Genomic DNA, 24,706 nt, shown 5'->3' on the forward strand with positions numbered 1-24,706 from the left:
CTTAAAAATATTCAATGACCCTGCCACCATTTTGGGGGGGGGGGAAAGTAGGGAGAGAAATTCCAGACAATCCTCAATTTCTCATCTTAAACGAGCCTAATTTTAACAGTGCTCCCCAATTCTAGTCTACACAAGGGAAAACATCCTCAGCATCCATCTTGTTAAATTCCCTCAATCTTATGCTTCAATATCACCTCATTCTTCTAAACTCCAACCTTTCCTCAAGATAATCTTCACAGGAATCAGTTGAGTGAACTTTGAGCTGCTTCTAGTGCAATTATATCCTTTCCCAAGGACACCAAAACTGTACAGAGTACTCTAGATGCAGTCTAACCAAGGTCTTGTACAGCAGTAGCAACACTTCCCTACATTTATACTAGATTCCCCTTGTAATAGATGTCAACATTCCATTTGCCTTGATCACTTGCTATACCTGCATATTGATTCATGTACTAGGGCACCCAGTTCTGCAGTCTCCAAATACAGCTTTTCTATTCTTCCTGCCAAGTGGACACGTTCACATTTCCCCCACATTATACTCCATCTGCCAAATTTTTGCTCACAACCCCTCAATCTTTGTAGACTCCGGTCCTCTTGACAGCTTACTCTCCTACTGGAGATCAGCAAAATTTAGCAACTATATTCAGTCCTTTCATCCAAGTCATTGACATAGGTTGTACATAGTGAAGGCCCCAGCATAGATCCCTGTGGCACTCCACTAATTACAGCTTGCCAAACCAAAAAAATCCATTTAACACCATAAGCCCTTGTGTAGTGACTTTTGATGTGGCACCTTATTGAATGCCTTTTGGAAATCCAAGTGTACATCTACAGGTTCCCCTTTAACCACCTTGTTAGTTCCTCAAGTCAAACATGATTTTCCTTTCACAAAAGGATGTTGGCTTTGCCTAATTGCATTATTTTCTAAATGTCCTATAACTTCCTTAAATATAGATTCCAGCATTTTCCCAATGACAGGTTAGGCTAACTGGCCTATAGTTTCCGGCTGTCTCCTTCCTTTCTTGAACAGGTGTTACATTTGCAATTTTCCAACCTGCTGCAACCTTTCCAGAATCTAGGGAAATTTGAAAGATCACAAGCAAAGCATTACAATCTCTCCAGCCACTTGAGACTGTAGGATGCAAGCCATCAGATCCAGAGACTTATAAGCCTTTAGTTTTACTAATTTTCCCAGTACCTTTTCCCTAGTGATTGAAGTTCCTCCCTCTTGAAATATTCTTAGGACAGGGTCTTCTGGTGGTGTGACAAAATACCTATTCAACACTTCCAGCATTTCCTTATTCCCCATGATTAATTCTCCACTCACCCTAAAGGAGCAATGCTCACTTTCCTCTTTACCTCTTTAAAGGCCCATAGAAACTGTCTAGCCACCTCTACTCAAATTTCTCCCTTTAAGTCATTCTTTGCTGGTTTCTAAAATCTGTCCAATCTTCTGACCTACCACTAATCTCTGCAGTATTGTATGCTTTTTCTAAGTTTGATATATCCTTAACTTCCTTAGTTAGCCACTGAGACAGACTGAAGGGTGCACAATGGAATGCATCAGGCAAGCTAGTTGGCATGGGCCAAACTGGCGCAATGCCTCAAACTCCAATAACACATTCATTCTACAACTAAATGGCTGGGTTTAGTTTAAACCTTGTTCCAAACTATTTGCATCTTTCACAAGAGCAGGCAGGATATGTCTCTGCATTCTAAAGTATAACATTAAAAGGGTTTGATTACTGGCACATGGTTTAAAGTGTTGAATTAAATTTATTTTATTTTTTTTTACATTTGTTAAGTGCCAACTGTCTGAATGTTATAACTCAGGATGAAAGCAAAACAACTTTACATTTAAGCCACAGCATTGATTTGTGTGTACAGGATTGAGATTAACAGATTGAGGGGGGGGGGGGGGGTGGTGGTGAAGACACATATGCTAGCTGTGCACATTGTAGACAACCAGAGTTTACCAACTGTGGAATGTTCTTTAGGAAAACTGCTTCAGTCTCTAGTTAAGAGGCAGCCAGGGCAGCAATTGCAAGTGCGCATCACACAGGAAGCAGAGCTTCACGGAGCCATTGCAATAAACTGCAGCTGAGTCACTTCTGCATAGCTATTACAAAATTCAGAAGACAGCCTAGGCTAGTGTAAACCCATAGTTGAGGGGTTTACAAATCAAAGTTGTTGACAGTTAGCATTTTATACAAATCAGCTTCAATACAAACTTGAATCTCAATACAATAAATCTACAAAAGAAAAAAATCAAGTTATTTTACGGAATGCAATAATACAAAAGCTAGTTACACTACCATTCACAGGAGTCTGTAGCACTACTACTCCCAGTTTGGCCTGCAATGCTTAGAACAGAAAAAAAGTAGCAGACAGACTTAGAATGTAGAGAAATAGTTCATTCAGTAAAGTGATCAGGTTACAGAAGATTATACAAACTAATTCATGCTCTGTACCAAATGTTCAAGTTAATGGAACTATGCAGAAAAGTTGTGTTTGACACTATATAATTCTTGTTTTATAACAATGTAGATACCCAAATGGTACTAAATCCCCCTCACCCCCTGAACTTACAGTACATAAATCCACACTGTCATGAGGTGCTGGTGTTCATTGCCTCAGGTCAACACTAGACTCCTCCCATCACACTATTCAGATACTAAGCAATACACAGCAAGTCAAAAAAGGCTCAGACTAAAGTGTTTGAAAATAGCCATTTGGAAACGGGAGGGGGGGGAGCGAGAAAGAGGAAAGTCTCCATATACTGTGTAAAAAGTTGATAAATGTTATGTCTGATACAGTACACGTGACCGTATGCATCAGATTCTACAATAGCACACACTTGCGTCTCTTCTTGTGTTTGACTTGTAATGCAGCCCGTGTGGCCATCTCAAAGACTTCCCGAACTCCTTCCTTTGTCTTGGCAGAGCACTCCATGTAGCCAAAAGCACTGATCTTGTTGGTCATATCCCGTCCTTCCTCTGGCTTCACAGGTTCCTAGAGTACAACCACCACATTATAGAATCAAAGAGCCAGCATAGATTAGATGAGTCAAATGACTTCCTGTACTGTAATTTAAGTAATCCAGTTCATTCCACTACCTAGCTTTCTCCTAACCCTGTAATTTCTCAACATCCAATTCCCTTGCATTTATAGAGCACCTCATGGCCACTGGAAGTCAGTTCTTTTCAACCAATGAAGTATAAGTGACTACACAATGTAGGAAACATGGCAGCCAATTTGCACATAGCAAGCTCCCACAAACAGCAATGACCAGATAATCTGTTTTTGCAATGTTGATTGAAGGATAAATACTGGCCAAGACAATCAGGGATAACTCTCCCATTCTTCAAAATAGGGCAATGCTATCTTTTACTCACTTGAGGGCACACAGGACTATGTTTAACAAATCTGAAAGATAGCACCTCCAATAGAGCAGCACTCAGTGCCCACACTGGAGCATCAGCCCTGATTTCTGCACTCAAGTCCTGGAGTGGATTTGAACTAGGAACCATTCGACTCAGACAAGAGTGCTACCCACCATGCCACAACTGGGACTAAACTAGTTTTATATAGATTTAGTACAACTTCCTCACTTTTGTACTTTATAAATAAACCCAGGATCACACTTTTAATTAATTGCTTTGTTAACCGTCCTTCAAACATCCCCAGCTCTGTTCTTGCACACCCTTTAAAATATTGTTCAGCTCATTTCCTCGTGCTTCCCATCAAATTGCATCACCTCACTTGTGAATTTAATCAACTATGTGTCCACCCTATGTTCTCAGTCTTACTATCTTCCTCACTTTACTGCATTTCAAGTGCTCATCTGTAAATTGAGTGTGCCCTGTACCCAAGTCCAAGTCATTAATGACAGTCAAAAACAGCACTGGTCTAGTACTGAACTCTGGGAAACACTGAACATGTCCCTCCAGTGCAAGGAAACAACCTTTCACCAATTTCATAACTAATTTTGTATCCATGCTGCTACTGTCCTTTTATCCCATGGACTTCAATTTTGCTAATAAGCCTAACTTCATGGGATGTCAGCATCACTGGCAAGGCCAGCATTTGTTGCTCATCCCCAATTGCCCTCGAGGTGGTGAGCTGCCTTCTGAACTACTGCAGTCCATGTGGCACTTAACACCTTTTGAAGGTCCATATACACAGCTGCACTGCCCTCATCCATCCTGTCCATCACCTCAATGAATGAAACTTTGCCCTAACCAAATCTGTGCAGACTCAATCAGTACTTGTTCACGTGATTGACACTGATCAGCCTTCAACCAAACTGGGTTTGAACCAGTGCCCTCAGCACAACTTTGCCATTGCAGCAGGGGCAGAGGTTAGGGCTGAAACAGAGTGCCAGGGTAGTGTAAGGAAGCTTTACCCCAAGCTAGTCTTGAGCTCTTGTTGCAGACTCTGGGTACTTGAAAATTTTCAGTCTCCAAATGCACAGTGTGCTATAGATTCTAGGTAATTGTTATATTTTACTGCAGCATCCTTATTTCAGCCCTTGGTATTCTGTCCATTGATCTCAATTACTGAAACTTTCTCCTTCAAGCAACCATTTACTCCAAACCAGGGATGACAATAGGTAGATTTTAAAGGAGCAAAGAGGAAATTCTAGAGCTTAGAGCTGAGGCAACAGTGGGGCAAAGGAATCCAGGATGAGAGATGTAGTCAAGGATTTGAACATCATTTTAAAAATTCAGGTGTTGGACTGTGAGTCAATGGAGATCATCAAGCACAGCAATGATGGAGTTGGTGCAAGTTAGGATACTGCAGAAGAGCTTTGGGTGAGCTCAAGTTGAGGGTGGAGGCTGATTTGAAGAGCACTGGAATAGTTGACTAGGAGGTAATAAAAGGCATCTGAAAGATGGTCCCAGATACTCCAACATAGTACAGAGGTACTGTCATTCAAAAGTTAAACAGGTACTTGTCCAGCTGGTGTAGAGGATATTAGCAATCATGCAGTACTATTTGAAAACCCAGAAATTCCTTTGGTGTTCTGGACAACACCCCTCGTTCAGACAAAAGCAATTAAAGTTGCCACAATTCCAACTATTTTGCAATACTCTATTCATGCTGCCCGAGTTTCTTAGGCAAGCCTATATTTCCTCAACCAAAATGACCTTGAGAAAAATAATAAAGTGAGCCACTGGGTGAACAACAAACTATTCTATCAATGGCTGTGAAGATTGATATCTGCAGACTGCTGGATATATGAAGCTGTGTACTTTGGTCATAGCAATTTGCAACTCAAATTAGGAGACCAGAACAGATTACATAGAAAGCAACACATTCAACCTTCATTTTTTTTTTGCACTTGACAAAAAAACGAAGGAAAGCTGCTTCAAGTTTCCCAGGCCTCGTCCCTGCCCTTCAACTAAGGTTTAGATCATACATAGCTTTCTAGGCATCAGGGAATTCCAGCTCAATATAGAGCTAAATACTTGAATCACAATGAACTATTGGGTTTGTTGATTGTCTCCGATACAAAGAACTAAGTAACAAGTCAAATTTTAAAAAGCAGAGGACCATTCCAAGACCAAGCAATTTTGGCACCTTTAGCAAAAGCAGAACTGCCAGCTCAGATTTTAAGAGGACAAACTGGAAACACTTCAAGCTTAGAGGGAACAAGACCATTTTAGTTTGATTCTGGGGGCAGATTAGGCTCTTTGAAAGCACTATTAATCCCAATCACCCCCACCATCCCCCCTGCTCTTTCCCCACAAAAATAGATAGAATCCCAGGAGGCAAAAAAAAAAAGCAATACATTTCCTTAGAAATTAAAGGCAGATAAGTGAAGGCCGACACAATTATAGTGTAGTTGGAAGATAAAGATTGAAAACTAGCAAATAACCATTGGCTATGATAGATTGTGGAACATTACTTAAAAGGTTGACAGTGGATAGGCAACAGCTAGCATGTAGAGAGCAGATGGATGAATTACAATTCATTCCTGGCTGGTGCAAGAATAAAACAGGAAGGGTGCCTCAACCATGGCTTACAAAAGAAATTCGAGATAGTATTGATCCAAGGAGAAATAAAGTAGCCAGAACAAGCAGCAAACCTGAAGATTGGGAGCAGTTTAGAATTCAAAGGGATTGATGAAGGGGAACATAAAAGCTGACTGTAAAAGCTTCTATGGATGGAGAGAAAAAGATTAGTGAACACTGATTAGTGGGTCCCTTACAGTCAGAAACAGGGGCATTTATAATGGGGAACAAAGAAACGGCAGACTAAATACCTACTTTGGTTCTGTCTTCACAAAGGACAGAAATTACCTCAAAAATGTTGGGACACAGTCTAGTGAGAAAGAGGAACTGTATGAAATCTGTATTAGTAGGGAAATGGCATTAGGGAAATTGATGGGATTGAAGGCTGATAAATCCCCTGGGCCTGAATCTACATCCCAGAGTACTGAAGTGGCCCTAGAAATAGTAGATACATTGTTGGTCATTTTTCAAAATTCTAAAAGACTCTGGAACAGTTCCAATGGATTGGAGGACAGCTAATGTAACCCCACTATTCAGAAAAGGAGGTAGAGCACAAACAGGGAAATCTAAACCAGTTAGCCTGACATTAGTGGAGAAAATGCTAGAGTCCATTATAAAAGATGTAATAGCAGAACACTTGGAAAACAATGACAGGATTGGACAAAGTCAAAATGGATTTAAGAGGAATCATGCTTGACAAATCTACTGGAATTTTGAGGATGCAACTAGAATAGATAAGGGAGAACCAGTGGATGTGGTGTATTTGGACTTTAAGACTTTTGATAAGGTCCCACATGAGATTAGCATGCAAAATTAAAGTACATGGGAATGGGGGTAAGGTACTGACATGGATAGAGAACTGGCTGGCAGACAGGAAACAGAAGAAGGAATAAATGAATCTTTTTCCAAGTGGCAGGTAATAAGTGGGGTACTGCAGGGATCAGACCTAGGACCCCAGCTATTCACAATATAGATTGATATAGATGAGGGAATTAAATGTAATATATCCAAGTTTGCAGACATGAAGCTGGGTGAGAGTGCAAGCAGTGAGGAGGATGCAGAGAAGCTCCGGTGTGATTTGGACAGGTTGAGTGAGTGGGCAAATACATAGCAGATGCAGTATTGTGGATAAATGAGGTTATCCACTTTGACAAAAAACAGAGAAGGCAGATTATCTGAATGGCAATAGATTGGGAAAGGGGTAGCTGCAGCAAGCATCCAGGTGCAGCAGGCAGTGAAGGCAAATGGTACGTTGGCCTTCAAAGCAACAGGATTGATGTACAGAGCAAGGATGTCTTGCTGCGATTATACAAGGCCTTGGTGAGACCACATTTGGAGTAGTGTGCGCAGTTTTGGTCTCCTTATCTGAGAATGTTCTTGCTAAGGAAGGAGTGCAGCAAAGGTTCACTAGACTGATCCCTGGGATGGCAGGACTGAGAGATTGGGTCGATTAAGCATGTATTTGCTAGAGTTTAGATGAATGAGGGGATCTCAGAAGCCGACAATTTTTTTTTTATTAACAGGACTGGACAGACTAGATGCAGGAAGGATGTTCCTAATGGCAGGGAGTCCAGGACCAGGGATCAGTCTAAGGATAAGGGGCAAGCCATTAGAATGGAGATGGGGAGGGATTTCACCACATTGAGAGTGAACCTGTGGAATTCTCTACCACAGAAAGCAGTTAAGGCCAAATCATTAAATATATTCAAGACAGAGTTAGATGTAGTTCTTAGGGCTAAAGGGATACAGGGAGAAAGCAGGAACAGGGTACCGAGTTTGGATGATCAGCCATGATTGCATTGAATGGCAGTGCAGGCACAAAGGGCCAAGTGGCCTACCCCTGCTCTTATTTTTCTACGTTTATGTATTTAAGCACAAGTTGGAACATAGTAGACGACACTCGTCATTCAATACCATCATGATTGATCCTTGGCCTCAATTCCACTTTCCCATCTGCTTCTCATATCCCCAGGTTTCCCAAAACCAAAAATCTGTATCACAGCCTTAATATATTCAATGATGGAACATCCACAACCCTGAAGTAGAGAATCCCAAAGATTCACAACCCTCAATAAATTTCAGTACTAATGATTAATCCCTTATCCTCAGACTGTCTGTGTTCTAGATTCCCCAGCCAGGAAAAAAAACAGCTCAGTACCCTATCCTGTGAAGCCCCTTCAGAATCTGGAGTTTCAATTAGGTCACCACACGTTCTTTTAAACTCAAGAACTATAGGCCCAATTTACAAAGCCTATTATAGGACAACCCCCGTATCCCAGGATGGAATCTACTGAACACGAGCTGCATCATCTCTAAGCATATGGCTCTGTAGATATGGAGAAACTGTTCAGTACTCCAGGTGTGGTCTCAGAGCCCTGAACAATTGTAGCAAAACTTCATTATATTCCAAATCCATTTCAAGAAAGGCCAACATGCCATTTGCCGTCAGCCTTCCTAGTTGCTTGTTGTACTTGCATGCTTTGTTACTTATACATGTACACCCAAGTCACGAAAAGGTTACAAGTTTCACACTTAAAAATATTGCTTTTCTATTCTTAGAAGTGATTAACCTCACTTCCCTACATTATATCCATTCACCTTGTTACCCACTCACTTAGGCTGCCTGAATCTCTGCATCCTCTCCATCACATTCCCACCTGACCTTGTAAGTTGTATCAGCAAATTTAGATACATTACTCTTGGTCTCATTGAAATTAGATTATAAATAGCAGAGGCCTAGCACTGATCAGCCTGCCAACTTGAAAATGCCCTATTTATCCCTATTCTGCTTGCTGTCCAATAACTAATCACCTATCCATGCTAATATATTGCCCCCCAACTCCATGAGCCCCATTAACTGTGGCACCTTTTGGAAATTCAAGTTTACTGCATCTACTGGTTCCCCTTCATCTACCCTGATTACACCCTCAATACCAATTTGCCAAACATTTCCCTTTCATAAACCATGTTGACTGTCTGATCATACCATGATTTAAGTGCATGGTTACAACATCCTTAATATATTCCAGCATATTTCCACAACTGATGTCAGGCTGTTTTCTCACTTTAGTGGCAGTGTAAGATTCATTCAAGTCCCAGAAAACAAAGTTCCTAGAATATAGGGAATTTTGGAAAAATCAACTAGTGCATCCACCATCTCTGCAGCTACCTCTGAGAACTCAGGACATAGGCCATCAGGTCCTGGGGATTTGAGAGCTTTTAGTCCCTTAAGTTTCTCTAGCACTTTTGCTCTGCTATTACCTCAAGTTCCTCACTACTAACCCCTTACTCACTGGTATGTAACTCGTGTCTTCTGTGCAGACAGACTACATTTGTTTAATACGTCTGCCACTTTCTCATTCGATAATTTCTCCTGTCTGCCTCTAGGGGCAGAATATTTACTTCAACTATCCAATACTTTTAAAGCCTCTTAATCTTTTACATTCCTGGCTAGTTTACTTATTCTATTTCCCCCCCCCCCCCCCCCCTTCAATTTTGGTGGCCCTTTGCTAGTTTCTTAAAACATTCCCAATTTCAGGCTTACTTTGTTAAGCCTTAATCTAATTAACTTCCTTACTAAATCATGGATGGATCTTTCTTGCCGAGCTTGTTTTTAAATGAAATCCATTTTAGTTTAACACGTCAAAATGTTTCCCACTGTTTTATAGTCATACTTTTAGTCTATTTACCCGACCTTAGCCAGCTCTCCCACATACCTGTACAATTGGCTTGAAGTTTGGAACTGAAGTATGGTGCTTTCAAACTGAATATGGAAATCAATTGTATTGAGTTTTTTTTTGCATATTTTACTGTGAAATTACTAATTAAGTGCCTCGTTGCAGAATACTAGATCTAAAACAGCTTTATCCCTAGTTGGGTCCACAATGTATTCCAGGAAACTCATGAAAGCATTCTACAAACTCATCTTCCAGACCACCTTTGCCAATTTGATTAATCTTTATATAAACTGGACTAAAGTTCTCCACAATTATTTCATTGGAGCTTGTAACAAAACACAATTATTCCTCGTTTAATGCTCTGTCCAATAAGTACTGTTACAGGGCCTATAAGCTACTCCCACCAGTATTCTGACCCTTGTTATTCTTAATCTCCACCCATATGGATTCTACTGTGATCTTCTGAGCAAAAATCCTCTCACTACTGTCCTTATATCAATTTACTATGAGGGCTACTCCTTTTTCATAGTCTTTGAAATGTGGACCCCAAAATATTTATTCCCAACCTTGGTCACCTTATAATCATGTCCCTGTAATGGTGAGAGAGAGAAATTTATCTCCATTTGTCAGTTAATCTAATTTCAAAATGAGTCAGCCATAGGTGTCCACTCAATTAGAGTCCTTGCCAGCTCTGAAGAGCAACCCAATTAATTCTATGCCCCTAGCTCTATTCTTGCAACACTGCAAGTTTATTTCTCAAGTGCCCATCCGATTTTCTTTTGAAATCATAGTCTCTGCTTCCACCACCCTTTTTGGGTGAGAGTTCTAGATCATTACCACTCACTGCATAAAAAAAAGTTCTTGCATTCCCCTGCATCCCTTGCAGAAAACTTAGATCTGTGCCCCATAGTCCTTATACCAGCTAATGGGAATAGCTTTTGTCTACCTTAACTTGTCCAGCTTTCTGATCTCCCCTTAATCTTTGTTCCAGAAGAACAATCCCAGCTTCTACAACTTCACCTTTAGGTAAAATCCTTCATCCCTGGAACCATTCTAGTAAATCTATACCCTCAAGGAACCTTATGCTTCCTGAAGTTGCGATTAGACCTGGATACTAGAGCTTTTTACACAGGTTTATCACAACTTCCCTGCTTTTGAACTCTACTTCTATTTATGAAGCCCAAGATCCCATATGTTTTGCTAACTACTCTATGCCCTGCCACCTTCAAAGATCTATGCACATGAATCCTATTTGGGGTGGCGGTGGCAGTGGCACTGTGGTCAGCACTGCAGCCTCTCAGCTCCAGCAACCTGGGTTCAGTTCTGGGTACTGCCTGTGCAGAGTCTGCAAGTTCTCCCTGTGACTGCGTGGGTTTCCACCAGGTGCTCTGGTTTCCTCCCACAGCCAAAGACTTTCAGGTTGATAGGCAAATTGGCCCCTAGTGTAGGTAAGTGGTAGGAGAATGGTGGGGATGTGGTAGGGAATACAGGATTAATGTAGGATTAGTATAAAATGGGTTGTTGTTGGTCAGCAGACTCAGTGGGCCAAAGGGCCGGTTTCAGTGCTGTATCACTATGATTATGTCCTTCTGTTCCTGTACACTTTATAAATGTGCCATTTAGTCTATATTGCCTCTCCCTTCTGCCAACATGCATCAACTTACTTGTTACATTCCATCTGCCACTCGTCTGCCCATTCTGCTTGCCTATGGGCTGTTGCAGTTGATTAGCATCACCCTGTCACACTTGCAAGTTTGTATCAGCAAATTGAAACCTACACCAATGGACTGCAGCAGTTCAAGGAGTCACCTTACCACCACCTTTGAGAGCAATTGGGGATGAGCAATAAATGCTGGCTTTGGCAATAACACTCATCCTATGAACAAAGTCAGATTGGACCCAGAGTCAGAAGACCAGACCCTGCTTTGAGATTCCAGCTCGTCTTTGCCAGTTGCAGGAAGATAAACTGAAGGACACTGCCTTCTCCCAGATAAAAATATTTAATTTTATTATTTGTATGGACCTTATTCACTATTATTGTTAAACTGTCCCAGTTGGCTTGTCTTTACCCAAATTGGTAAACTGTTTTATGTCTTAACTTTTCTGTTTAGATTTCCACATCCTCACCTGAACCCCACCCCTTAAAGTTAGGGAGGATTACTAAAAAATTAGAGTAGCTAATTATGGAGAATCATGTGGTTAATTTGTATCTTATTTTAAATGGAAGCAAAAATGTAGATGGAGTAATTGTTCAGTGATTACTATAAAATATTTATAACCAATTTCATCAGAACTCGAGATAGATCTTATTGGGCCCTGATTACATCAATGCAAAGCTGCTGAAAGTCAAAGATAGTAGAGTTGCTGACCACAAATTTCACAATCCTCTTTATGCAAATTGTACTGCAGAAATGGAGTAGTCAATGTAATGGCTTTGTTCAGCAAGTAAAAGCCAGTTAACAAAAGATTAACCAAGTGGCCAAACTTGAGGCAGAGAAAGTTAGCATTAGAAATGGATGCTTTGTTTAAACCAAAAGGGCAACTGAAAACTGAAGGGCAAATCATTAAAAATTTTTCTGAAGGGTTACTGGGATAGAAAAGGATGCAGGTATATTATACATAATTTTCATATAGTGCAATTTGGCATTAATATTTTGGGAGCAAACGCAAAGGACAGATGCTGACAAGCAGATCCAAGAGCTCAAATGTATAATTCCCTCAAAGTGCAGATAGATATACAGTCATTAAACAGCTAAACCTAGTATTAGAGGCACAGGGTACAAAATTAATTCATTTGCACAACATTGGTTAGACCAGTTAAGAGTACTATGTGAAGTTTTGGGACACTCCACCAGAAGGAAATGAAAACCAGAGAGAACAGTGTAGATTCACACTGATGCCAGGAGAGAGATTTGATACTGGAACTGGGAAATCTAGAAGGGAAGTTGAAAGGTTTTGATAGTGAGGGAGTGTCAGGAATGGAGTCAGTTTAAAATAATCAGTGGATACAAGTTACTTTTACAGATGGGCTTGTTAGAACTTGAGATTTGCCAGAGGCCATTGTAATTTTGGGGTGGGGGGTGGTGGTCAGATAAAAGAACATAACAGGAAGGTGCAATGAGACTACTTTTAGCATTGCTGCAAAAAACTTCCTGTGATGTAAACCTATATGGTTCTATGGAGAAGCTACTTCATAAACTAATTTGCCTACTTGGTTCTATGAATCCTTCAGCAAAATTCCAAACCATCATTTAAAAGTGCAGTTTACAGATGCTGGCAAGGTGATTTTTAGGTGGCAACTCATTAGTTGGAGACCTACATCCTGTACTGGCAGCTAATTAAAAATCAGCGAGAGTTTGGGATTCAAGTGCTACAATAATTGTCCTAGATTGCAGACCAAGGACATCAGCTTCTACAAATTCATCTGTTAAGTGATATACCGCAAGGGCCAACTCCTCATTGGCTTTAATGCTAAAAACTACAAATGCTACAGTTGTCAAATCTACAATACACAGATCTTGTGGAACTCAAGTTAAAGGGAGGGAAATTTGCAGCCCCACCCCCAAAATGTCAAAGTAGACTACTTTTCAGCTGCTATAAATTAAATTCGCTCAAGTGGGATCCAAATTACCATCTGGATATAGAGATAGTTCCTGCATGTGCAGCACTGGCCCCAAGCCACTTACACAACTTGCTGTTGTTCAGTGGCAAGCTGGACAAGCTTTGTTTTCAATTAAAGCTAATTGAACACATTTACAAAATTTAAAAAATTGGAAGTGCAGACAGCATGTTGAATAAGGACAATCTTCATTCAGGAACAGTGTATGCCAAGAACAAACAATCGTATTGGAGGTATAAAGCAAATGTTAACCCTTCCACTTGATTGGGCAATGGGCTTCCAGTCAAGCAACACAATTTTAAAATTCTTATCCTGGTTTTCAAATCCACCATGGCCTCACCCCTCCAGGAGATCTACACATCTAATTCTGACCAAGCATTCCCAATTTTAAATGTTCCATTGGTCATGCCCTCAGCTGCCTAGGCTGGCAACACTAACTTTCTCCCCTGATGCTGCCAGGCTTCCTGAGCATCTGCAGTAATTTGCTCTTGAATCAAAAAGGCTAAATGGAATGTCAACGTTTATATCTAGAAGACTAGAATACAAGGGGGGTGGTTAAGATGTCATGCTACAGCAATACAAAGCCCTGGTTAGACCACACCTGGAGCACAACAGTTCTGGGCATCACACTTTAGAAGGATATATTGGTCTTGGAGAGCAGCAGGGATTTACTATACTGATTTTTTGCATATTAGTTTATGGGATATGGGAGTCACTAGCTAGGCCAGCATTTATTGCCCATTCCTAATTACCCATGAGGTGGTGCTGGGTGAGCTGCCTTTTTGAACCTCTGCAGTACTTGGGATGTAGGTACACTAGTGCTGTTAGGGAGTTCCTGGATACTGGTATTCTAAAGTTTAAATTATGAGGATTATACAAACTAAGGTTGTATCTCCCCCAAGGAAAAGATTAAAAAGGGTGATTTGATTGAAGTTTAATATGTTAAAGGGAACTAAATTTCTCCCTCTACCATATCCTATTTTTATTGGCTGGGAGTCTAGGACTAGGGGACATAGCCCAAAAATTAGAACCAGGTGGTTCAGGAGCAAAATTGGGAAATACTTCCACATGAAAAGGGTTGTGGATGTTTGGAACTCTTCCACTAAAAGCAGTTGATGCAAAGTCTATTTTTGTTTTAAAATTTGCAAATCGATTTCAGTTTACCTAAAGGCATTAAGGAATAAGGGGCAAACAGATCAGGCATGATTTCACTGAGTGGCAGAACAGTCTCATGAGCTAAATAGTCTACAATTCCAATAATTCTATGATTAAATGTATTGAGTACAAGGTTACATCACTTACTATTCCTTTAGCCCAATGGTGCTTAAGCTAGATGTCCTTAACTGGGAGCAGAAACATTAAGACAGGACTTCCTAACAAAAAACACAAGAACTGATGATGCACCCCCACACTCAGTGCTATTCAGTAAACCATGAGTTTACTCATAAGGTTTTCCATTGCAGTGTAGCAGTGAAGAGGTAATCTTGGGTGGAGGGGGCAGAAAGAAAGCCTCACTTACAAAGGCACTACCAATCATTGCATGGTGCCACACAGGCTCAACTGCCAACAGGGCAACAGAATGAAGGATGTCAATCCCCATGGAAATTTAGATCACCAGCTTCAGAAGAATGGAGACTGAAATAAAAAACTAATTTGAAAAAGTCTGTTGAATATAAAAATGTAAACAAAAAGCATAGTGACCGGAGCTACATCTTTAATTGGACCCCAAACACAGTAATGCAACACCAGGCAAGTGGTGTATTGAAAGGTGCTGAATTCACTTTCTTCAAGAGTGTGAAACCACTGCTCAAGCACTGAGGAAACAACCCAACAGAGCAAGTGACAACCCCAGCCATTGCGATCTGCATACCAAGATTGAGTTGGAGTGGGGGGTGGTGGAGATAACAGGGACCAGTTCATTATATACTAGTTTATAAAATAGGCCTCAAAGCACAAGGCTGCCTTGTATGCAGAACAGCAACTACATAACCATCCCACAAGTCTGATCAGATTTCCACATAAGCCAACGAAAGGGGGCAGGGAATGAGGCTTTGCGGCATCCTGTCATTTAGCTCCAGTGCTAATTAGCTGTGTGGGCTGAGAGTTGAGAATGTGCACTGAAAAGCTTAATTTTTCCAAAAGGAATTAGCTCTGGTAACCATAATGAGCTCTTCTGAAAGCTCAATTTCCACATGTCCTAGATTCTATCTGGCCTTTCAGTTGACGTCAGGGCAATAGTGGGTGTATACAAACTATCCTCTGGCTCCTGGTAGGACAAAATGAAAGGCAGGAGGAGAAAGTGAAAGGAAGGCAATCTTATTTGCCTACTAGCATACATTGCTATTTATGTGATCTAGATTAGGCACAGATAGTCCCTTCACACAAAAAACTTCAAAGGAATGACCACTTGGGGACAAAGTAATGACAGTTGTCTGCTCCAGTTTAACTGCACACTAGTTAAGAGTCTGGCTTCTACTGTAATAGGGTTTTGCTTTTGGTGGTGGGGACAGCAAAGAGGAATGATGAAGAGGACATCAAAACAGGAGGCCATTTAGCACTGGTTTGTTCTACTATTCAATTAGATCATAGCTGATCTGCATCATAACTATTTACCTGCCTTGGTTCTGTAACCCTTAAATACTCATGCCTAATAAAAATCTGAGTTTTATAACTTTCAATTGACCTCCTTCCCTCCCCCAGCCGCAACTTTGTGGGGGGGGGAAATTGTTCCACATTTCCACTACCCTTTGCTTCCCATCACCCTTGGATGGCCCAGCTCCAATTTTATTATGCCCCTCAATTCTGGCCTGCCTAGAGCAAATAGTTTCTCTATCTACCCTACCCAACCCTTCAAAGTCTTTTAATCACCTCAATTAGATCATATTTTCTATCAAGTGATTACAAGCCTAGTCTATGCAATGTGTCCTAATAATTAGACATTGGTCAGGTTAAAAAAAAAGGAAAATGTTACATGGAGTTATGCTAGCACCTACAGTACTGAATTCAAAGGAAAACAAGAAATCCTAAATTGGCCTCAAGACTGATCCATTAATTTCACTATAGGTGATGGCCCTACTCAATGCAAATCAGGACAGGCACTGAATTCTCACCTGTTTCATTTTTGCAAGTTCTTTTCGTGTGTTCTCATCATTTCTCAAGTCCTTCTTGTTTCCAACTAGAATTATAGGCACACTGGGACAAAAATGCTTCACTTCAGGTGTCCACTTCTCAGGGATATTTTCTGCAGGAAAAAAGATATATGCAATTGATCTTCAGGCAAAGTTCAAAGATTTAAGTTCTCCCTGCAGCTAAGATGGAAGGTCCAGGATGTTATTTGCTGGCATTACCACTGAACTTACATTATGGCAGATTTAAAAATGTTATAACAATCTTTAATACTACAAGTCATACACAAAACAAAGCTGAACGTACCCAAGCTGTCTGGGCTATCAATTGAGAAACACATTAAAATAACATCAGTGTCTGGGTAGGAGAGTGGTCGGAGTCGATCATAGTCTTCTTGCCCAGCTGTATCCCAGAGCGCAAGTTCAACCTGCAACAAAGAATGCAACTTACCATTTGGAGCATAAACAATCTATTTTATATGGAAATGTTAATATACTTACCAGAGATGGGAAAGTTTAACTTATGACAAGCAGTTTTGTAACTCACTAGTCCCTAAATTTTGCATCCCATTCCATCAGAATGGCATGGGGTGACCTGCCCATAAATAATTCAGATAAGTCTCTCCACTAGGAGAAAGTGGTTATATTTGACTTGACCTCTAATCAGCTATCTGCCAGACACTACAGAGCATTACAGGTGCAAGTTGTGGGACTATATCAACACCGTTAAGATATGGTGTAGTAATCTGCTGAAAGCTGAACTAGCTGCCTTGCATGGGCCACTGAATGGAAACAAAAACTGGTTGGCCTCACCCCTCTAATTTCCTCCAGCCCCATAACCCTCATACCTGCACTCATCTAATTCTGGCCTCTTAAGCATCTGATCTTAATTGTTACATATTGGTGGGCATACCTTCAGCTGCCTAGGCCCCAAGCTCTGAAATTGCCTCCCTAAATCTCTACCTCCCTTCCTGTAAGACACTCCTTAAAACCCACCTCTGACCAAGCTTTTGGCCTTCTCTGTGGCTTGGTGTCCAACTTTGCCTCACTTCTGTGAAGCACCTTGGGATATTTTTATTTTAAAAAAATATATAGCACCTTTATAGCCAGAATTTAAATTTACATTACCAGTTCCAGAATGGGGATGCACAGAAAACAGTTGCAAAATTAACTACCAAAAGTCAACACTTTACCTGCAAATATTCAGGGTTTGGTTCACATTCAAGGACAGATACATAAAACCTGTGAACCATTTACTGAGACATTTGTTGAAACCTTGACCAATCCAACTCACCTGTTTGCCATCCACTTCAATGTCTGCAATGTAGTTTTCAAAAACAGTTGGCACATAAACTTCTGGGAACTGATCCTTACTGAACACAATCAGAAGACATGTCTTGCCACAAGCACCATCGCCAACGATAACCAGCTTTTTCCGAATGGCTGCCATCTCTGTGTAGGGGGGGGGGGGGGGGAGGGGGAAAGAGGAAAAAGAGAAGTGGGGGAAGCTGAAATTAGTAATCAGGATCCCAGAATGCAAGAACCACTTTGAATTATGTTCTGCTAAAATAAAGCAGGACAATTGAAGAAAACACCGTCAAGCAGAACTAGAGAAATGGAGACCAATTATTTCAAACTGAAGCACAGTAACTTCTGCATGGACGATCAGAAACAATGAACCCTGATGGTCCTATACAGCAGGATAGGAAAGCTTTAATAGTTACAGCCTAGTTCAAATACTTATCTTATAATGCAGCTGGCTTAGATAATTAGCTGGTCTGTTTATTGAAGGCCTGGAGGAACATTCTCTAACTCACTGACTACAACTAGGTGCAGATACTGGGTTCAGTAGTCATGCTAGTCACAGCTTGCCAATACTCTACATTGCATTTACACAGCCCCTTACAATGACAAAGTACTTAGACGTTTGTTAGTTTTTGAAGTGGCAGCCAATTTGCACACATCAAAATCCCAAACAGCAAGATAAAAAGAATTTTTCTTCATGTATATAGTGGCATTGGTTGAGGGATGAATATTGGCCAAGATACCAGAGAACGAACTCCTGGACTATTTTTGCAAATAGTGCTATAGAATGTTTTACATCCAAGGATGAGAAAGGAAGATTAATTGCTCTTTAGGATCAGTGGAAACCAAAAAAGGCACACCCATAGGTACCGTGTCCAGGAGAAAGTCTAGTTCTTCTCACATCCTGCATGGTGTATATAAAAACATTTATATTAAGCTCCAGAGAGTCACTGAAATGCCTATGAGAGTCAAACACCATTACTTATGGGTTTAGATTTGGGAACAAATGCTGGATTTCTGTCAGGAGACAGACACCAGTTATGCAGTGGAAGAGGGAGGATCACCTGATTGAAGCTGCAACAGGAATTATAAACCTTCATATCCCAGTAGCCAAGACAAGTTAAGCTTCCAGGAAGCTATTTAATTCCACTGTTCCCTCACTAACCCCAGTGTCAGTCACAGTGGTATAAAGTAAAATGGTTTTGTCCTGTAGAACTGTTGCCAATTGTTAAACTAGAAATCCTGCTACCCCTTCAAACAAGGGGACAAATTTTGATGGTCCTGAAATGCTAGAGATTAGTTCAGTCCCAAACAGATCAGGAGAAAAGTTGGCCCAGTCCTTTTCAATATGCTGCCATGTGTCTGGCAAAAGTGGCATGAAAAGCAATGCTGTAAATGGCCAACTGACTAATCCTGCAGACAAGACTTAATCCAAAAAGCTAGAAGGAGCAACTATTAGGATATAGTTGTCTTTACAGGTAGAGAAGAGTCAGCACTGAATTAGCACTCAAGACGAGAGAGTGCCTAGAGTCTGAAAAGGGATAAAGAAAAAGCTCCTGGCCTTAATCAGTGGTCATAAATCATTGGTCAGAAGTGCAGAGTGCAGACAGGATCCAGCTCAAAAATGCTTTCCACAAATAGCCAATGCTCACCATTTAGATTCATGAAAAAAAATCCAAGTTACAATTCCCAGCATTTGTGAAACTTCCCAGTATAGGCAAATGTTTTAAGATGTAGGGAGAAAAGCAGAGAAGGCAAAAAGCTAGCAATCACATCTTTTCATGTAAACCAGGACAGAACAAGGTTCTCCAGTGTCTACATTAAAGGTTATCTGAAGTGCACTCTAAGTTTAAAAAGTCAAATGATGCCGGTTTTCAATGACATCTAAGCTTTAATGCAAGCACCTGACAACTGCTTTAGATAATAGGTGACTATGGGGTTAAGTCTCATCATTTATTGCAGCCTCACATTTAGGATTAACTAGACAACGTGGCTGCTTCAATGCTGGCATCAACTTGCTGAATTGGGTGGAGACTAGGATTCAATCATAAACAAGTTTTTGTACAGTGTGATGCAACCAACACATCTAACAAGCTAAAATAAACTTAACTAGCCACAACCAAAATCTACTGTGATTTAGATCAGTGATGCATATGAACTTAATCAGATGGGGGAACATAGGACAGATGCAGCCCTGAGATTAGGACAAATCAGCAGCCTTGAGTCAGCAATTAGCATTACTGGGAGAAGCCAGGGTGAAGCCAGCTTGATATTCTGGCACAGGGAAACCCTGGAAGTGGAAGATTTAAATTTGGATATGACAGCATGGAATTTAGTAGCCAAAAATGCTTCCTGCATAACCTGCAGATAACCCAACAACTCCCAAAGCAGTAAAGTACAAACTTGTATGTTTCACCAACTTTCAGCCAGCCAAGTTAGTTGCCTGTTCTGATGCAGACAAGGTTTTAATTATGTAGTCACGCAACTGGCTAGGCCACTGCAAAGTTTTTCCAGTCTTACAGTAAATTCTTCTGAGGATTCAAAGTTTGTTTTGGATTGCAGCCTTGCAACATTCTCAATTCTGTACTTTTAAAACTCATCATGCTCATTGCCAGCCACATCTCAGATCTAACCCTCAAGGTTTTCCTCCACCGTTAGCATGTAAAGAAATTAATGACAAAGACCTTCCACAGTACAGTACACTAAATTTGTCATGAGTAATTTCCACTTCAGCCCACAATACTCCACTCTAAGAGCTCCAGAACAGCACTGGCAGATCATTGTTAATCATGCAAGCTGCTTCTCTCTACCCTACCACCGCACTCCACCATTGTCAGCTGTGCCTTCAACCATTAAGCCCTTAGCTCAAACTCCCTCCCCAAGCTTCATCTCACTCTCCCCCATTAAGATACTCTTCAAAAATGCCAAGCTTTGGTCACTGGTCCTATTATCTCCTTGTGTGGCTCTGTCATTTTGTTTGTTAACTCCTCTGAAGCACCTTGGGACAATTTACATCAAAGATGTTATATAAAATGTAGTAACTCAATTAACAGCTTCACTGCATGAAATCTTTCAAATCAGATGTTTTTAGCTGATTATTCTAATGAAGTAAAGGTCTACAATTTAGATGTTAATAAGCACAGGCATTGAGTGCAGGGATGCAAGATACTTTAATCAGTGGCAAATCACAATAGCACCTTAAATTAGAGGTGCCAAATACATGAATATTCATTTGCTATACAAGATACAACATACCAACCAATGCAGTTAAGTTGGATTAGTTTGCTTTGCAAAAGGTTGAGCTATATAGACCAGGAAGGTCCCAGTTTAAATTCCCAACTGCTAGTTGATCTCAAAAGGGGCAGTGGCAGGGATGCTGCAATTGGCCTCAGTACCTTCAAGGCAGGAAAATAACCAGGACCCCTGATCACTGGTCAGTGACCCTTGCTGAAAAAGGTACCCATGAATATTTGGGAAAAGGTGATTCTGGATTTAGCTGATGTTCCTGACAGTCAAACAGCTGACAAACTCACCATTAGGACTAAATGGCCACTTGGGCCAACAGAAGGGCTTAGAGTGTGCAAAATTGTACCTCAACAAGGAATCCAGCTTTAAAAGGAAAGATTGGCATGGAAAATCCAGACAGATGGGCACAGCTAAAGGCCCAGCATCTGGTCCTCTGGCTCAAAAACTCCCATTTATGACATGTAGTTGCTTGCTCACTCTCCTCTGGCCCCTGGCATTGTTGGGAAATCACTGTTAAGCACATTAGTCAGTAATTCTACTCCTGTGACCATGGAATGAGTGAAGCAAAGCCAGTATAACAAACTATCAAGTTATGCAGCAATTAACAGCACATTAATGTCTACAGCTTTGTTCACTTTTCCAAAAGTATATTACCCATGAAAAACAAGTGTCTATTTAAGTTTAACTATACAGAAACATTGTCAAATCCATCCAATAAGTAGCCAAGCCAGAAAGGAAGGCCCCAGAATTGTTCTGCAGTCTGTGCTAAGGCCAATTTAACTAGGGCACTATTCGTTACATGGCCTCCATGCAATGTGAAAAAAGGTTTCCACTATCACCATAAAAGCACTCGATGTAAATGTGTGCTGAGTGAGGAAGTATTAGACTCAGTTGTGACAGACCCCACAAAAAACTTGCTGGTGCCAATTATCAAGGCTGACAATGAGCTCACTTAAGTACCAGAGTACAATTAGGACCTGCACCTAGTGAGTTAATTTCAGGAGCAGAAAGTTGGCAAGATAATCAATCTTTTGGTTCCGATCCCATTCTCCATTTACATTGTCCTTTTAATGCTCCAGCAAGCATCTTATTCAAGATGCCACCCAACAAACTTCACTGGCCTATAACTTCAATGAGCTCAGAATAAGCAGCCCAGTATTTAAGTTGGCAAGATCAAGGAGCAGTCACATGTACAATGTCAACTGACCTTGCCTCATAACATTCAACCATGGTCACCATGGATATCAAATCTCTTACCATTGGTCCACTGGCTTGAAACTAAACACTTTAAAAGCTGGTCAAATGACTACTTCCAATTGGTCTGCAAACTGTTGCCTGGGCAATGAGATTCTGGTTTCCAAGCTAAGTGATAAATTGTCAGCTGCAATGACCCAGGATTTAACAGCAACTGGCATGGTGAAAGAACAGCATCATAGACAAGAAACAAAATTTATAATACCTTTAAATCACCATCTTGGCATATTCCAAAGTGCTACATGTACATGAATACTTGTATATAGTCACTTATGTATAATGTGGCTGTTTGCCCACATGAGTTTTTTGGTAGTATTGGCCAAAGGATGAATGTTGGTCAGGACATTAGAACTGACTTGAACAGTATGGCACCTTTATCAATCTAATGAGGCAGAGGTGTATTGGCTTAATATCACAGTTCATGATATGCCAAATCCTGGCATTTTTTCTTTTTTAAAAAAAAAAAGAGATACAGCACTGAAGCAGGCACTTCGGCCCACCGAGTCTGTGCCGACCATCAACCACCCATTTATACTAATCCTACACTAATCCCATATTCCTACCACATCCTCACCTGTCCCTATATTCCCCTACCACCTACCTATACTAGGGGCAATTTATAATGGCCAATTTACCCATCAACCTGCAAGTCTTTTGGCTGTGGGAGGAAACCGGAGCACCCGGGAGGAAACCCACGCAGACACGGAGAACTTGCAAACTCCACACAGACAGTACCCAGAATTGAACCCGGGTCGCTGGAGTGGTGAGGCTGCGGTGCTAACCACTGCGCCACTGTGCTGCCCATGGAGCACTTGAACCCAATTTTAACCCAAAGGACAAGAGTGCAAGAGTCATGTCCTCATCCTTCTCCCAACTTCCATCAATTCAGGGACTGGAGTTGGCCACTAGCCAAGGAATACAAGTGTAGCTTAGACCAGTCCCTCATCCTCCCACAAACCAGTAATAGTGCTCTCAGCAAGTTGAAGGATACATCATGTAAAGTTAGGTAGAATTAGATAAATCTAGCAAAATTTGCAGGGCTACAGAGAAAAGACAGGAGAGTGGACAAAGCGAGTTGCCCTTCCAGACCTGGCATGGTCACAACAGGCCAAATGGCCTCCTTTTGTGCTATAACTATTCTATGATTTGATAAACAATTATTCCAGTGCATTGTTAAGGAACTGTTAGAGTCCATTTTTAAAAAAGGACCAAAATCTAAATTTTAATACCAACCTGGGATCAATAAGAGGTCATCTGTTCTTGCTCAGATGAAGGTCAATTAAGCTTCACAAGAAAATGGAAAGTGTTCCATTAAAGTGTGACAGAAAGCTGCATGTCAAAGACACATCCTGACTTTATACACAGATGCAAAGGACTCAAGTCCAGCAGACACTTTCAGCTTAGAAAAAGACAGCACACTAGATCCTTGTATTCTGATTAAGTCAGTTTCAAGTGCTCTGTGGACCAGTTACTGGTCCAAGTTTATTTTCCTCCCAGTTCACAGCTTTAAGAGAATCTACATTTACTGAGGTGAAGAACAGTTTCACATTGATGGATACCCATTAGGTATTATTACAGATGGTCAAGATGGCTCCTGGGCTGGAAGCTCCCTAGGAAGCTCCCTTGCTGTTCAACTCTATCCATGGCCATCTGCTCCCATCCCTAACATTTTCTCCCCCAATCTGCCCTCTTAAACTGTTTAAATTCCCCTGGCTCTTTAAATCAGTTCATTTTAGCCCTATCTAAAAGTTAACAGTTAGTTTAGTGTATGTTACCTGGGCCCACTGCCCTCCCCCAGCCACACCTGCTCTTTGTTTTCTCAATGAAATTGATCCGGATGAAACTAACGAGAACAGCTGCCGATACTTTAATCTCCGATCCTGCTGTCTTCACAGTCCAGAGTGTCTGCAGCCACGGCATGCGGTAAGTCCATTGAGGTGAAGAAGGAGCTGCGGGACCCGAGAGAAGTCCTGTGAAAAGGTGCCCCGAACACCCAAAACATTCACGAACGGCCCCCCCGGCCGCAACTTCAAAGCGCCCGTGGGAGATGGCTCGGAGAGCATCTGCAGCGCACTGTCGGCAATGCTGCATGCCTTTATTTAAACCACTGCAAAAAAAAACCCTTAGCAAATGTAATCACCTCTAAGTCTGCCAAATGATGCTTCACCTCCCGAAGGACGTGGATGAGCTTTCCGGACGTCGATGGTGGGCACTGAGGAAATGGCTTATTACCTGCACCAGATTCCACCCCCCCACCCCCCCCCTTCCACCCCGTCCCCCGTCCCCTTCCCTGCTCCACCCTCTCAGTTCACCCCCTCACAACCCCGTCCCAGCCCGCCCCCCCCTCGCACCATCTTCACCCCGCACCCCCTTCCCCTGCACCCCCCCCCACCCCCTCCCTCTACCCCTCCCCCTTGCATCCCCTCCTCCCACCGGCACCATCCTACACCTGTGTAGGAGCCT

General features: G+C 41.4%; 1 protein-coding gene across 1 annotated transcript in view; it reads right to left on the reverse strand.

Annotated features, from left to right (window-relative positions):
* Positions 1–1,756: 1,756 nt before the first annotated feature.
* LOC137383989 (rho-related GTP-binding protein RhoC) overlaps positions 1,757–24,706 on the reverse strand; it is a 37,884-nt gene continuing 14,934 nt past the window's right edge. The window contains exons 2-5 of the mRNA XM_068057503.1: positions 17,733–17,890; positions 16,746–16,866; positions 16,424–16,554; positions 1,757–3,012 (exon numbers count right to left, since the gene is read on the reverse strand). Coding sequence (XP_067913604.1) covers positions 2,842–3,012; positions 16,424–16,554; positions 16,746–16,866; positions 17,733–17,888 — 579 coding nt within the window. The 5' untranslated portion in view covers positions 17,889–17,890 and the 3' untranslated portion in view covers positions 1,757–2,841. The remainder of the gene's footprint in view (positions 3,013–16,423; positions 16,555–16,745; positions 16,867–17,732; positions 17,891–24,706) is intronic.

This window comes from Heterodontus francisci, chromosome 25 (assembly GCF_036365525.1).
Source record: "Heterodontus francisci isolate sHetFra1 chromosome 25, sHetFra1.hap1, whole genome shotgun sequence".
NCBI lineage: Eukaryota > Metazoa > Chordata > Chondrichthyes > Heterodontiformes > Heterodontidae > Heterodontus > Heterodontus francisci.